General features: G+C 40.2%; 1 protein-coding gene across 1 annotated transcript in view; it reads left to right on the forward strand.

The window, feature by feature from the left end:
* The first annotated feature begins 6,205 nt into the window (after positions 1-6,205).
* The window catches only part of DNAJC1 (DnaJ heat shock protein family (Hsp40) member C1), a 108,585-nt gene continuing 98,404 nt past the window's right edge, over positions 6,206-16,386 (forward strand). Inside the window, exon 1 of the mRNA XM_053995035.1 lies at positions 6,206-6,437. Coding sequence (XP_053851010.1) covers positions 6,273-6,437 — 165 coding nt within the window. The 5' untranslated portion in view covers positions 6,206-6,272. The remainder of the gene's footprint in view (positions 6,438-16,386) is intronic.

Raw genomic sequence — 16,386 nt, forward strand, 5'->3', positions numbered from 1 at the left:
TCATCTCTGGCAAAGCAACAAATAGGAGGGACCAAGCAGAAACAAAACAGCACTGACAGAATTGAGCAGGGAATTAAAATTAGCTGAAATAGAATGATTCTATGATTCTGTGGTAAGTGTTCCAATATTGTTTACAACACTGAGTTGTTTGTTATCTGGTTTAATGCCTAGATGGTTGGCATTTCTTTCTGCACAAGACACAGCACTGCGTGTTCCTGACAGAGGCACGGAACAGCCACGTGCACAGAGCAGCGCTTGTGTCACAGCCATCTTGTAGCACCTCTTCAGGTCTTCCAGCTTGCTCTCTCCCCAAACAATTATCTTAACCTTAGAGCAGTCAAAGTTGGCAAAAATGGTAAAGATGTCCCTCTGACGTATTTTTAGGTCTGCACACTTTTTGTTTTTAATCACATCTGCAATTATTGTGAAGGAGAAAAGGACCTTGAAAGGGTCACGCATCTATGAAACCAATATAAAAACGTTCCCTCCGGAGAAATAGTTCTTTGCCCCCTGGTGGTGAATTAATTTTGAAAAATATTACAAAATGCTTTTAGGAAAATTTACTTGAAATGAAAAATAAATGCTAATTGCCTCATTGAATACAAGTAATAATACACCACTAAGCAACACTTAATGTGTCAAACATAATTAGAAAAAATCCTATTATGAGCAAGCTCCATCAATCTTTGATAGTCACTGCAGAATAGATTTAAAATAGTTCGAAAACTGCATGAAACCTTCAATACTTTAAAATCATGTCTCTTACTTCACTTTTTTTTTGAGGGGGGTTAACATATATGTCTTAAGAATGTAATGTAGTCTTGAGAATCCCTAATTTCCAGCATTCTTACTGGAAATGAACTATGGAAATTATATTAATCCGAACAGCATCTTTACATCTGCCCCTCTCTGTAGGTTGTCCATACATTGAGAGCTCCCATTCTGGGCCACTAGAATAAAATTCCCTGGATAAAACTTTTAAAATAGCTGTACATATTTCTAAAAGTTGTCTAGAGGTTTTCAGCTTGCATATGCATATGCATATGCATATATGTGAATTGACTACCAGCATGTCATTCTTGGAATAGTAATAACAAAATTAACACTGCTAGTCACCCATTTGCAATTTTAGCCACAGATAATTTTGAAAGATGTCAAGAATACATTGTTTAAAAATATGCCATTAGCCTTCTAATCACTGATTTTGTTGTATCTTTTAGTTATTGTGCCTCCAAAACTTCTCCCTGAGAGTGCTTCCCCATGTTGATGTTCTTCTTCAGAAAAATATATATTAAAATTTGATGACAGACTATTGTCATGTCATGCAGCAAAACATTATACATTCATGCTGGGAAAAGGCCATTTATATTGATCAGGGCTTTCATATGTTGGGGCTTTACACTATTAGGATACGGCTCCTAAGGATATGGCTCATATGAAGATGATCTGAGTGTATTACCATATCTTGTATGATGGTAATGTGGCTTCAGGTAGTTTTTGAGTTTGGAAAACAGCATCAAAGGTATGGCATGCTCAGCAGGCACTATTGGGTTTTGGCACTAATGATGCAACATGAAGAAAAAGAAAAAAAAAAAAAAAAAAAGAGTAATGTAGCTAAAAGAGAGGACTGAGCTGCCCAGACCAGGCACAAATGGGCTATTTCCTAAATAATATTCTTTCATGTCTGATGGACTGCAATAGCTTTCTGTTTTTAGCTCTGTTGCTTTTGCTTCTCTTCCCATTCCCACATTTCTTTCTCATTACTTTGACTTATGTCTGACCTAAGGTAACAGCTGGTGTACACAATGGCATATTCCTTACAAATCTTTCAGCGGGCAGGGTTGCTATGAAGTGGTCCTGTCCCCACCGTCCTCCTTTTCCCGCTGCCACGCTGGATGTCATCTTCTCTCGGTCTCCATTCCATTCGCCTGATCGCGTGGCTAAACGCTAAACTGCATCTGCAAAATGATCTGACTTAAGAAAAAAATCCCTTAAAAAGGAATAGCCAGGCCACTCGCCTATCGGGATGGAGCACTGCGGCACCGCTCAGAGCAGCGTTGCTGCTGCCCCGCCGCTTCGGCAGCAGAACCTTCTCTTCCGGTGCGAGTCCTGCGGCGTTCCTGCCAGCTGGGAGACAATTCCTGCCTGCGCTCTGCTCTGCTGCCAGGGGAGCAGCTCGCCTTCAGCTCTCCGCCTCTAGTTGTACAGCGGGTTTTTTTCCAGTGGAAAAGCCACTTTAAGTCGGACTGTTTCCTGCCTGCTCTGCCCTCTTGCTCCCTCATCGGGGCTCGCTGTCCCCGTGATTGTGGGAGTGCAGCTGTTCGTGGGTTGAGTTGTAAATTGGATCAGTGAAACATCTGAGTTTTTCTCTGTGTGTGTGCGCGAGTAGTTTTGTGTTGTGGTTTTGGGGTTTTTTGGTTCGTTTGTTTTTTGTTTTGTGTTTTTGTTGTTGTTTGTTTTTGGTTTTTGTTTTGTCTTTTTAAAGCTGGATCATCTCAGTCATTTGACTCATAACGTGGCCCACAAAGAGTTGAATGAGCACAGCTGAGGAGGCAGCAAACAGAGGCGCAGAGGTGGGAACCAGCGCCTGGGCTGGGGGGAGGGCGCAGGAAACTCTTGAGCCAGCTTTGTGAGCAGAGAGAGGTACACTGTGACTGTACAAAACCGTGCCGAGCACCTGCACTGACCAGCCGGAAGAGAGAACTGCAATAGACCGCAGAGCACTCAGGCTCTTCAATTGCCGGAGATAAGGCATTATCCTTAGGAAGAAAAGGGGTGGTCCCTTAATAAGGTCTTTCCCCTAGACGTCTGCTATTCATTTGAGACACCGAAATCGCAGGCTCTTTAGCTATTCAGAATATGATCGCGTGAATCCTACTGGGCTTATGAAGCATGTTGGTCTTTCAGTGCTGTTAAAAACGCTAATAATACCTGCTTCACGCCTTGGGCCTTGGGTGCTACTGTCAATTAGTGTCAGAACAGAGATTTATTTAAACAAATTATTTCTGTATATGCTTCTTTGCCTTACACTTTGTGAAGTAGAGCGTCATGACCAAGTGGACCTGTTTCAGTAACACCTGTCTGCATGTGCGGGCAAATTTGGGGCACAGAAAGAAAATGCTATCCTTGCCTTCATAGCTCTCTATATCCTTCAGTTAAAGGAGCTGCCCTGCAGAGCCTACATACAGGATTAAAAACTGTTCTCTGATCCTCTAGCAATTTAAATGTCATGGCTGAGTCACAGGAAAAAATAATAATACTTCCCAGCAGGAGTAATTTTAGACAATGATGATAAATCCATGTGAAATCTTTTACTTTCCCCTCTACCTTTGTGTAAGAGTTTGCAATAGTGAGATTTAAATCGCCATCACCAGTCTCCCAACTCACCTGCCTGTGATGTCTCACATGTAGTTGCAGGCTCATAGAGAGGCCAAGCATTGCTGAATTTGATTATGTTTGTTTTATATTTTAAATCTTTCTCAGAAGGCGAGAGAGAACTGACTTGTATTTTAACTGATTTTTTTTATATTGAGGGGGCCTAATGGGACTTTAATTGAAGTGCTGGAGAAGGGGGAAGTACTCTTCATTACTCACTCATGACTTTGAAGAAGAAAACTAAATATTTCATTATTATGGAGGCACTTATAGCATTTTAATAGTATTTTCAGCATTTTCTTCCCAAATTTTAGTATGTATGTTTGGAGTACAGAACAATTTTAATGGAAACTAATTTAAACTAATCTCATAGTGTAGAATTTCTTAAAAATCCCTTTTGGAAATGTTCCATGCAGTATTAGGCCTTCTGTTCCAACAGTTTAAGGAGCAGAATAAAAATGAGTTTCAAATTTCTCACATTGTTAAAACCAATTGGAATAATTTAACTATGCTAACTTAAATTAAGAGATCTCTTAAATATGTATTTTAGATAATCATAATCCCATTAACATTAGTGCATTTTTTTCTCCTATTATTCTTTCCAAATTCACATTCCTCTTGACTAAAAGAAGCCATTATTTATCTGAAGAATTCTGAGGTACTTCTTTCAAAATAGCCATTATCTTATGTTGCTTATGGATCTTATGATAAGATCTTATCTTATCTTTACTCTGTGCTCTCAGAAGCAATGGTGCCACAAGCCACCTGCAATTTGTGATCAGTGTTAGGACAGGTTTCCCTGGTCTCAGTAGAATGGAATAAGTGACCTGGTTTTATCAGGTTTTTTGAAGGCTTTTTTTAACAATTTCAGCAAAAGCAGCCAGAGGAGGGTTTTGAAAGGAGTAATTTTTCGTAACAAATTCCAAATGCAGAAAAATAAGATCAAAATAACAAATGCTTCTCTTCAAGGTTCATCATCCCACTAGATCAACTTAACTAAGGAGGCTTAGAAGCTAATGAGGCAAGAGGAAGTAGATATGAAAAATACAGAACAAGTCAGAAGGAAAGGAGAATTTGGAAGTATTTGTTAAGGGGAATGAAATATCACTAATCTCACATTTTAAAAAGTCTTCCACCTGGTTTAAAAATAATGCTACCTTACTGAACTCTTTATTTGCCCCGGGTTTCTGAGGACACTTTGCATCTTTAAACTTTGTTCTACAACCTTATGAGTAGGTACTGTTTTGAATGCAAAGGCGGTATTTTTGTGCAATAAAGCTTGAGACTTGAAAGGAAGGATAATGTAAATAGAGCAACAAATTTACACTGTGGATACTGGCATGCAAAACAGAACAGATTAACAAAGTAAGGATGTGGGAAGAAACTTATCTATACCACATTCAGTTGCTCCAGCCAAACAAAGCAGCTGATAAATTACCTAGCCCATAACTTTACATTGTCATTCTCTAAAAAAGGACCTTTTTTCTGGCTTTGTGATTAAGTGGGAGGAACCTTTTTTAAGATTATAAGAATGAACAGTTAAGTGCACCTTTTTGTGAAGGCTAAGTTAAAAGGGTCTATATAAGACACTATTGGCTAAATTATAATTTCCTGACAAATGGGTTTAAGACTCTTTTCAGAAAGCAGAGCCGGAGGCAGAATTGTGATCCTAAAACCCCAGTGGGCATACATATGGGATATGGAAACATGAGTTTAAATATCAATCTAATTAATATTTAAATAGTTTATACAAAAGGGAACAGTTTCAATAGTAGAGAATACCTATGACTACTCTATGAGTTGGAAAATTGATAATGGTTATGTTGGTTCAACTCCTTACTCAGAACTGAGCAGAGTGTATTTTAAAGCCACATCCCGGTATTCCCATGGAGTATCCAAGGAAGCACTCTACTGTACAGTTATTCTGTAAATGGTAGCTAGCTCCTCTTAGGTGAATTCACGTGCAGATAAGATTGGCATTTGGGATTTTTTTTTCCCTTAAATTGCAAACCCTATTTTTAAAATTTTAGTTCATGGATATTTTTCAGATGAGTAAATCTCTCTTTTCTTAAAAATATTCCCAGAGTGAGTTATTAACCAGGCCTAGTTTCGAGAGAGATGAAACAGATGGGGTGTGCCGAGGAGTGTGCAAGTGCCAGAGCAAAGTGATTTAATGCTGATAATTCGTATTGTTCGGCCATTAAGTTTACATCTAATTTCTCATCTAGCGTCCCAGGTGAAACATTTCACATTAATTTAAGCAAGGAAAGAACGAAAGGTCCGGGGACAACACTTTAAAAATCGGGTTGATACTAACAACAGGGTGGAGCGATTTTAGGGTAAAATAGGTTATAGGAATCAAACACGCCCTTAAGGAGCTCACGAAGACAGAAAATCGAAAGACGATTTAGCGCGAGGGCCTCGCGGCCACCGCTGGCCCCGCAGACACCGGGGTTCCACGGCAGCCGCGAGGGACCGGACCCCTGCCGTGACCCCACAGCCCCGGGAGCGTCCCCGGGAGCGTCCCCGGCGTTCCCACCGCTCCCGGCGGGAAGGGCGCGGGACGGGGGAAGGGCGGGGCGGGGCGTCCGCGCGCACGCAGCTCGCGCCAGGAGCCGCTCGCGCCCTTCCCCCTTCGGCCTCTCCATTGCGCGAGCGCCGGCGGTTGCCGGGGTGCTTGACGTCACGAGCCGCGGAGGCGGTGATTGGCCGGGCGGGGAGCGCCCCCCCCACCCCTCCCCCGCCGTGGGACCGCCGCTACCGGGGCCGGGCCGGGCCTCGCGCGTCCCCTCAGTGCGGAGCGGCCGCCGCGGCGAGCGCGGCCTCCGCGGAGCGCCCCCCGGGCACGTCCCCGCTCCGCCAGCGCTCCGGTGCTGCCGCCGCCGCAGGCCGGGGTCATGGCCCGCCTGAGGCCGGCGCCGCGCCCTCGGCTGCTGCCGCTCCTGGCGCTGCTGGCGCTGCTTGCGCCCCGCGCCCGCGCCTGGGACAGCGGCGACCTGGAGCTCTTCGACCTGGTGGAGGAGGTGCCGCGGAACTTCTACGACTTCCTGGGGGTGCAGCAGGTGAGCGAGGGACCGAGCCCGCCCGCCGCCGCCCCGTGCCCTAGCCCGTTCCCATGGGCCCCGCGGGTCACTGCTGCCCCTGACCCCCAGCACAGCTGCCCGGCTCCCCTCGCCGGCCCCTCGCCCGCTCGCCTGGTGCTGTCACCCTCCTCCTGCCTTGGCCCCCCGCGCCCCGGCTCCCTGTCCCTTTCCAGCCTCTCCCCTCCCACTGCGGGGGCTCTGCTCTGCTTCAGGTACTGCTCTGTTGCTTCTCCTTCCTGCCCCACCATAAATCAGCCCTTCTTCTCTCACACCTTTGTGTGTTCCTACTGCCTGTTGCTTTTCTGAACATATCTCATTTTCTCCAAATGCATCTACAGCCAGACAAAAGTAGCTTCTGGGGTTTTCACACTTCCCATTCATATCGTCGGTATGGCAGTTTCTCACCTTTCCCTCGTTCTGCATAGCTGCTATGTCCTTATCTTAAGATTGTGCATCACCATGTGTTGCAGCTCATATTTTCTCTCACTCATGCCATGTGGTAGACTGTGACCCTTTGCTGTGTTAATGGCTTGTAGATGGTTATATTTGTTTACTTTCCATGTATCATGGTTATTGTGTGTGGTTTTCACCTCTCTCTGATAAGTAACACCTAACATTATCTTAAAGAATTTATTATGCACCTTCAGTTAATTTTTCATGCCAGTGAGGTCAAGACAGGAACTCCTGTTAAGAACACTTTTATCCCATGGTTCGAGTGTACATCTTGGATGTGGTTGCTGGTTTCACTGCCACTTGGCATCTTCAACTTGTATCACTTGTCTGGGCTCCCATGTGATGCCCTTTTTTTTCTCTAGATGCTCCACTATATGTGTGACCCTACTTAGCGTCTCTACATACATCTAAGCCACTTTTTTTACTTTCTTCCAATCAGTGTTCTTCTCCTCAGTCATGAAATACACAATTCTTTATATGCTGCTCCTTCACCCAGAATCCCCAAAAGACATTTTGCTCTTTCTCTGTCTCCTAGTGCATTCTGTACCCCTAGTACCTTCTCTTTCCAGTGCTATATTCTGGGGATTGATCCTATATAAATCCCTGCCAACCTTGAAATTTATTCTGATGTCATTCTTGTAGATTTTGAGGGTAATGACTGTATTTTCAGTGCATTTCACTAAGGCCGTGTCTAAAAAGAGAGGGAAGATGTCTGCAATATATGTGTCCAGTTTTGGAAGCTACTGACTGTGGTTGTTCTGACTCTGTTTCATCTCTTTATTTCCTTCAGTCCTTCTTAAGCATCCAGTGTTAAATACTATTGTATTCCATCATCTATACAACACAGCAAGGACTGCTATTCATGTTTCATTTTCAAGACCCTAAAAATCTAGGTGTTAATTCTCAAAGACAATTTTAGTGTTAGATAATGTAGGAATGTAAAACTTTGTTTCTGTTAGTGATGTTCAGGTCTGGTATGCAACTCTTTGTTAACATCTTCCACAGTCCTTTCTTCTAGGGCCAAATCTCTACCTTGCCCTGTATGTTTAGCAGAGTGTTACTTTTAACAAGCAAATATTCTTCTAGTTCACATTTCTACTCCTAGTCATAATGGCAAACTTGTATCACTTGCAGTGTAGAAGCAAGGAAAAGGTTGGTGGAAGTGCAACACAAATGAGATAGAGGTGGTGGTTTTTTTTGTTGGTTTTTTTTTTTTTTTTTTTTTTTTTTTGTTTTTGTTTTTTTGGTTTTTTTTAAAGTGTACTTTTGTTTAAAGTGGTCACTCATCTTGTCATTATAGCCGAGACTGGAAGTGTACATAGTGCTGATACTTGACACATGCAGCAGAATAGACCTGTGAGTGGAATAATGGAGTATGCAGTGTTGGGAGTTGAGCTTTGATAGGAATTCGTAAGTTTGGAAAATGCTGTGTGGATTTACAGGTTCTTTCACACTGTATCTTTTGTTCCTGCTGCTTGCTTCTCCAGCTCTGACCTATATCTGAAACTTCCAACAAGATCCTCATGTCATCCTGAAGGGATGTTGTCTTGCACTGCCTTGCTAGGCAGCCGCTGCTGTTCAAGGTACCTTATGAGAAGGGGAATTGTGACAGGATCAAGGGAAGTGCACAAATCTCAGGTGTGCTGTATCCTACCCAGGATGTCTCAACACAAAGCTGTCTTTTACCATAATGTCTCAATGTGATGTTTGCACATTTCTTCAGGTCTTCTGCTATTTTTTAATACTATGGTTTAATGGACCTTATTAGTTTTGTATGTCATTATTGTTTCAGTTGGGATGCTTTTTACTATAATACTGTAATTTCACTTTTTGTAGTTCTGATACTAGAGATTTTCTTCCCTGAGTTCAAGTGGTTTTCTTGTTAACAAGAGGTTGACTATGTGTGTGACAACAGACTTTATGGCCACACCTTTGAACTGTTTAATGATCTTCCATTCATCAAGGCTTCTTTTCCTTTCTCCCACCCATTCCTATTTCACTGCCTTGTGTCATGTCCTGATAATCACTTCTTCCGTCATGTGCTTCTGGGGAAGGGAATACTTCTCCATTATGCAGGATGTAACTTCTACATCTGAGATATGGATGCTCAACTGTATTAACAGTAGTGTGTCAGGGCTGCCAGATTTCTTCTAAACATGTCATGTTGTGTTTTGAAAAAAATGTGGGGAATTACTCCAATGCTTCCTTAAGGCATTAAAGCAGCTTAGGTTTTGATGAGAGAATTATGGCACTGATTGTTGAACTCGTACACGATGTCAGAAGCTGATGTTGACCTCAACTGACAAGATGCAGAAGGCATTGTGGGAAATGCTGTAGCTCTCAAACATGCTTTGGTGAAGCCTCTGCTGTGTGGATTTTTTCACTCAAATTGGAGAGAAATTATTAGGGTTTTGTTTTGTTACTGCTCTATGCTTGCAGGAATATGGGTTTTGTGTTTTGTCATTTTGAGGGCCTTGTGGAAGTCTCCTGGCATTGTCAGGTAACTTATCCAGCTCTGGTAAGGTGTTAAGTTTGAGCTGCTGTAGTGTTTTCTGATATCAGTGGTAAAGATAGAGGGTGATCTAAGCGAAGTGATTGTTGTGGTTCTGAATGTGGAATGACAAAGTAAGAGTAAGATTGTGACTGTCTTGGCTGGTAAATAATTGACCTTTGTTCCTGATTTCAAAGAGGGATGGCTGAGCAATCTACAAATGCTCATGGAATGGTTGAGGTTGGAAGGTCCCTTCTTGTCCAACCCCCAAGTGTTAGGGTGAGCACCTAGATTAAGAAGTAACTAATTTTTATACAAGGACACAATCTATCTATTTGCTTTTTTATCAGATCTAATAGTACTATGGCATGAGGAAGGCTTTCATTGTTGTGTTGTTGCTATTGCTGTTCTGACCAATGTGGGAATTGCTCTACCTTCTTTTTCTTTGGTGGTTCTTAAATTGATTATGTAATTAACTTAAATGACTCATTTAAAACATTTCTGGTTTCAAGAAGTTTCACCTAGCCAGAATGGGGGTGTAACCTTTGGCTTGAGACAAGGTTGCATTTCCTTATTCCCCAAGTGGTAACTGAAGAAAATATATCATAACCTCTTGACAAATCTGATGTAATAGTAATTTCATTAATCACTTCAATATGGCCAGTTTCAAACCAACAAAGGAATCAGGACCAAATATATTAATCTAAAAATTCAGATGAAGCAGCAGAATTAAACCAGAGGCTATGCAGACTCAGTAATATGATGACCAGTTACCTGAGAGTGAGAGCATAGAAATGCAATGTTAACATTTTGGATAAATTCCAGGAAGATCTGAGGAGCTACAAGCTTGTATGGTGGAAAAATGAATGGGTCAAGTTAGTGTTATCATCTCTTACAGATTTTAATAGTTGATACCTTCATGAATATGATATGCTTTGGATAAATGAACGTTGCATCACTTGAACCTGTGTCTCTCCTTCCCAAAATATGCTTTTGATTATAATTTGTTAATATGGCTTCAAGGGAATTACTTGTTCTTCCACTTTTTTTGGCTTGCAGCTAGGAAGGCACTACAAGCCTCTGAATGTCTTTTGAAATTTTGTCATACGTTTCTTGGATATAAAGGATCTGATAAAAAAAATTTTAGGTAATGTTGTTTGTGAAGATATATTAGAATGAATGAGCTTTATTGCTGGAATTGAGCTGTGTGGAGCCATGTGTTGTGTGTCAGGACCAAGGAAGGTCTGCATAATGCTTTGGCTTCCACTGGTAATTACATGAGGGAAGGGATTGGTGTTTCAGCCTAGCGGTTCTGCTAGGTCTGTTCATTGTAGGGAAACGAACACAGAAAGGTTCTCTGAGCACTCTTTGAGGTAGTGGAGGAGGCCCTGGGAGCTCAGGTTCTTGAGGGAGAGTTAACAAGTAGGACTTGCTGCCCAGCATGGTAGATAAATATATAACCTGAAAATTGTTGAGAGGGATATTTTCTTCAGTTGCTTTGTTAGCAACTCCAAAAAAGTGCATGACATGAAAACCAAGGAGTTGGATTTCTATGGCTGTGGGAAACCACAACCTCTCCAGATGAGCTGGTTATGTTAGGCTTATAGGCTTCTTTCAAGAATGCTGGAACAGATGAGCTGTTGTATACTGTGTCAAGTAGCAGGATTTGACAGGGTTATGTCTGTAGAGTGCAATGTTTGGTGCTACACAATTGATGTTCATACTGTTTGCATTTCAGGGATTTTTTTTTTTCCTTCTTGTTGAACTAATTCCAGGCTGTCTGCACGGACTCAATGCCTGTTTGTGTTGAAACACGCTGTTTGTGCTCTTGGTTTCACATCTTGTGGTTCAGTTCTCTCCGAAAGGAATCCTGTTCATCCACTCCAGGACTGCTTCATGATATGCAGTCAGTAGGTACAAAAGAGAAGTTTGATATACATTTGCACTCCTGGGCTGCACTAAAAGCATGAGGTAGCTGCACCTTTAAGACTATAGTTTCTAGTAAATTGCTGACACTGAATTGTGCCTCTTGGCGTTGCTCTGTAAGAAAAGGAACGAACACCACAACAAACTGTGTGGCTTTTATGGTATTATCAAGTCTGGAGGTGGAAGAAAACTCTCAGTAAAATGTTTCTATGTGGTCTGTTTTATGCAAATGCATTGACTGATGGCATGCAATGCATACATCACCCCAGTTCAGAAGCTGTGAATTTGTATCTTTTATAAGTAAAGTTCTTGGACATAGATTTAGTAACCTATTTTTCAGAAATAATGGCAATCTCGGAAGTTGTCAGTGTTGTTTTGTCTGGCCCTGCTGTAGTTCTGTTTTTGACTGGATTATTGTCCAGAAAAAAATCTACATTGAACTATCTTTCCTATAGAACTTCTGGGGAACTTTGAGTACATAGATTGGTCCCTTCAAGTGGGAAGAAACAGCCCTCCCCCATGTGTATCTGTCCAAGGAATACTGTTAAGCTCTCATCAAGGACAGCCTACCTGTATCCATGCACCACCCTGTCTTTCCTGACAGGCAAGTTGTGCATAACTAGAGCAAGGAAGGAGGGAAATAAGGAGGGGTAGCCCAGAAACTCAGCAGCCTGTTTGTTCTTCCCAGTGACAAGCTGGATTGCTCTCCATAGACATATTTTGGTTACTCTTCTACCACTTCAGACTGTTCTTCTCCCTGCTGCTTTTTAAGGTTAATGTATGTGGGTGCAGTGTTGATAAAATCATGAAGTGTGCATCATCTGCAAACATTTTAGCAAAAATCTAGTAGTTCAGTCTTCCAAGCTTTGGAAGTATTTGATCAAGTAAGACAAAACTTCACTTGCATGTGATTATAACATCACTTCTTCAGATGATTGTGTCAAAACTATGAGCTGTAAGCTATTCTTGCTTTGTTTTGTAAGATTACTTTATCTTGCATGACAAATAAAATATTTACTGTGACCTTCAGAAATGTTGTGCTGTGAAATGACATGGAGCCATGTAGCACCTTAGTGTCTTACTCATTTCTGACAAAGAAAAGTTGTTCAGCTAGTGATTAAACATCATATCTAATGTCTCAACCTGTTTTGAGATTGCTTTCTACTTCTTGTTCAAAGTGTGTGTTAAGGAGATCTAAATTGGAAGGCATTAGATTTTAATACACTGTCAATTGCAACATGAATTCTCAGTTCGAAATATGCAATGTTTCCATTTTCTTGCTCCAAGCTTTCAAAAATAATTAACTTCCATAATGTACAACTGGGTGATAGTAGTAGCAGACCTTTATTAGAACACTGAGGGATTTTAGTAATTCCTGAAGTTGTATTCTTTTAAGCCCATGAATATGCTGTCAGCATTGAGGCAGTAATCGTCCATTGCACTGGTCCAAACAAAAATATCATCAGAAAACCCAGTTTTGTTTCTAGCAGCTTTAGCTGTAATGTCAGTTCATTCTATAAAAGTAATTATGTGTTTTTTTCTTAGTGTGTTACTGGGACACAGTTTTGCATCCCTTTATGGTTAAAAACTTCCATTCTGAATATGTTACTTATAAATTATACATGGAACTGAGATTTTCAGCAGTTCAGGAAACTCTGCTTGTCCCAAAAGATGTAAATTATTAAGGTTGTGTGAAGTCATTGATATTATTCACTTGGATCCTATAGAACAAAGTTGTTTTGATTTTGAGTAGTTTAATGGCTTGTAAGAGACACCATAGAGAAGTGCTAATGATAACTGCAGCATTTGTAACTGGGGATGGTGCAGGGTACAGGTTTCTGTGTGTTTTGGGATTTTTTTTAAATTGCTGAATTTACAGGTAAATTGCTGATAGATAATGTATTCTATTCTGTAAGTGCCCTGCCCTTATCTTTTTGTTCAGTGTTGTTGCATATAAAAATGATTGAGACATCTAGACATGTAAAGCTTGTATTTTCCATAAAAATGGGTTTTCTGCATTGTTGCCTATTAAATTTGTGCTTGGATGTTGTCCAAGATTTTTTTTTCTTTCATTGTTGTCTCCTTTTTTCAAGATACAAAGTGCTTTGGAATCTACCAATTTAAGTAGTTTTAAAGACACTTACTCTTAACTTTCCCTGACAATTCATTCATGTAGTACTTTCCTGATTTCTTTCAGGTTATCTTTTTCTTTTTTCTTGCTGTTTAGAAGAACATACAGCAATAGGAAATTATTATGTTTGGGAACCCAAGGGAGCTGACAGTATTCAAAGTACAGTAAAAAGGATAAAATAAGCAGTCTTGAATTGGTTTGGTTTTGGTTTTTTTTCCTGTCTGCAGCAGCAATAATGTTTCAGCTCTTTCTCTCTATACTTCTTGTTTCACTAATCCTTTAAGGATGTATCCATAAGGATGTAGCCATAATAATAATTTTATCTTCAAATTGCAGAAATAAAAAATGTTTTGGTTTTTTTTTTTTTTTTCCCAAGTAGTTCTGTGTTTGATCTGTAATTCATTGAAGGGATTGACCCATTTCTTAGTGTAGAAGGGTGGGTGACCTGTGCTGGTGGCCTTTGGTGCTTACAAAAGGCTCTACATTTTATGGTTGTTCAAAATTAATCTCCTTTGCTGAAGTTCTAGGTATATGCCCATGTTGGTATCTGAAGCAGCTACGTAATTGTTCTAACATGGAATTTTGTAAACAGCTTCCCAGTGGGCCTTTTACTACTTGACTGCTGTGGATTGTAGTCATCATATTTGTCTGTAAAGCTATGTAAAAAAAAAAAAAAATCTTAGAGGCAGCCCTAATTTCATTCTGTTGAATGATAAAGCTTTTATGCTCCATCTACAGTCATTTTACAGTTAAGATTAACATGGTTTTCTAATCAGATCTACAGAAAACTGTAGCTTCAAGGGATATATTTAGAGGTATCTGTGGTGCTATTTTAACTTAAAGTATGTGGTGAAATTTAAAAAATAAAATGAGAATTCAGCATATAAGATGATCCTTAATTGGTTTGGTGCTTCTTGTGCTCTCAGCAGAGCCGGTAACAAAGAGTCTGTGGTGCTATTGTGCAGCTGAGCCAGTAAGAATGAGAGTATAAGTGATAACAGAGGGTTTTATTTTGTCTCTAAGAATGGGTCTGATAAACATTAATTTCCTCCTTTTATTCATTTTAATATCTGAAATGTTTTGGTTTTCCACAGAATCCTAGTGGGCTAACAAAATTCATGCAGCATATGAAAATCTGCAGTTTTGCTTTCGATTTGTTTCTTAGTCTTTGTGCTTTTGCTTAGCTAGCTGCTGTGCAGGTTAGAAGTTGGCTTCTCTTTTGGGTTTTTTCCCTTGCAGTGTAAAATTGTTGGGTTTCCCTAAATTATGAGGAGATTTGGGGTTTCTGGGTTTCTTTTGTTTATTGTTTGTATGTCAGTCTTGTTTGGATGTTACTAACTCTGTATACAAGTGATTTGTAAACAGTCTCAGGAATGTGGTAATGTGTTGTACACGTGGTATATGTTACAGTTATGCAAACAGTAACAGTTTAAAGCAGGATTGTGTATTCCTGGGCCTCTCATCTGAGGTTTTGCTTAAGTGCAGATTTCCTAAATGACCTGGTTGCAGGCCTTGCAAACTATTCTTACTGATGTCAAATGAGCAGTGGGGTGAGAAGTGAAGAAAGTTCATATGCAGTTTCTGATAGATCTGAAATTCTTCCTTATCACTGTTAATCTGGAAAATTTGTGGAAGAAACCAGACGATGCATAGGAGCTGTTGAAATAAAGTCACTTGGCAATCCTTGTATGACTGAAGAGAGAGGGAAGAACTAAAGGGGTCTTGCCACATGGGCTGTAATTATGAAATGCTGCTGTCTCCAATACTGTAAAGTACTTTCACTTGTTGAAGGAAGCGTTCAGTGCTGATGAGGATATGCGAAAAGTGTGAAATAGCCTTATTGTGCTGATTTGGGTTAAATAGCTTCTCCTTTAAGGGACAATGATTGCTTTTGCCTACTCCTAAAACTATTGCAAATGATTTTTTAGTGTGATTGATCAGTGCTTTATTACATTTTATTTATTTATTTAGCCAAAATCGGTTTTATCAAATTGATCAGTTTTAATTCAGTTTTATCAAACTGATTTAGGCTAGCTTTTATATTCTATAATCACCATTTCGAACTCAGTGATTTCTCTAGTGTTTTTCTGTGGGATATAAGTGCTGTGATGGGAGAGTAAGAGTTTGTATGCCATTTAACTTTGTGACGGTCTAAGTCATTAATTGATTTACTGGATGTTGTGTCTAACAGCGGCTGCTAAAATCTTGTACTACAAAAAAGTATGTAAAATTTAATCCTACATGGAAGCCTCTTCCCATTTCCTATTAAGATTTATTAAAAAATCGATTCAAATCATACATTTCTTTCAATTGATTAAAAACTTGAAATAGATGTGTTTTCCAGTCTGAGTCTACCTATCTATTGAATAAAAAGTATTTCTTCTGTCATGTTGCAACTTGTGTGGTTTGTAGTTTCTGTTCTACTTCAGAATTTTCTATTTCTACTTTAGTAGCTGTTCCACACTCCAAGCTAAGCCAGCAGCATTCAGAACAAAGCAAAAAAGTCAAATGTTGGCTTCTGTCTGTTGAGAACGGAGTTTTCATAGTTGAAATACAGATTGAGGGGATCAGCCAGTCAGTTGTTTTTTGCAGCTTACGATAGTGAAAGAACAAACTTCTTCTGTACATAAATTGTGTGCTGTGTTTGAAAATTAAATGTAGCTGACTTACATTTATTCTCACTCGCATAGTACAGAGTTCCCATGCTGGAGTGCACCATTACTTCATGTAGTAAATATTTTTGGTCTTTGTGTTTTCTGGCCAAGTAATATTAGATGCTTAATTGGAAAGCAGTTGCGTGAGTTTTTAGTTTTATTTTAAAGGAAATAAAAATGAAACTAGTTGTCTGCTGGAGAGATAGACTTAACCTATTACTGACTTAAGAATTTCATCAATCATGATGAGTTTGACCTTTGATACACTTACAC

Source organism: Vidua macroura, chromosome 1 (genome assembly GCF_024509145.1).
Source record: "Vidua macroura isolate BioBank_ID:100142 chromosome 1, ASM2450914v1, whole genome shotgun sequence".
NCBI classification, from domain to species: domain Eukaryota; kingdom Metazoa; phylum Chordata; class Aves; order Passeriformes; family Viduidae; genus Vidua; species Vidua macroura.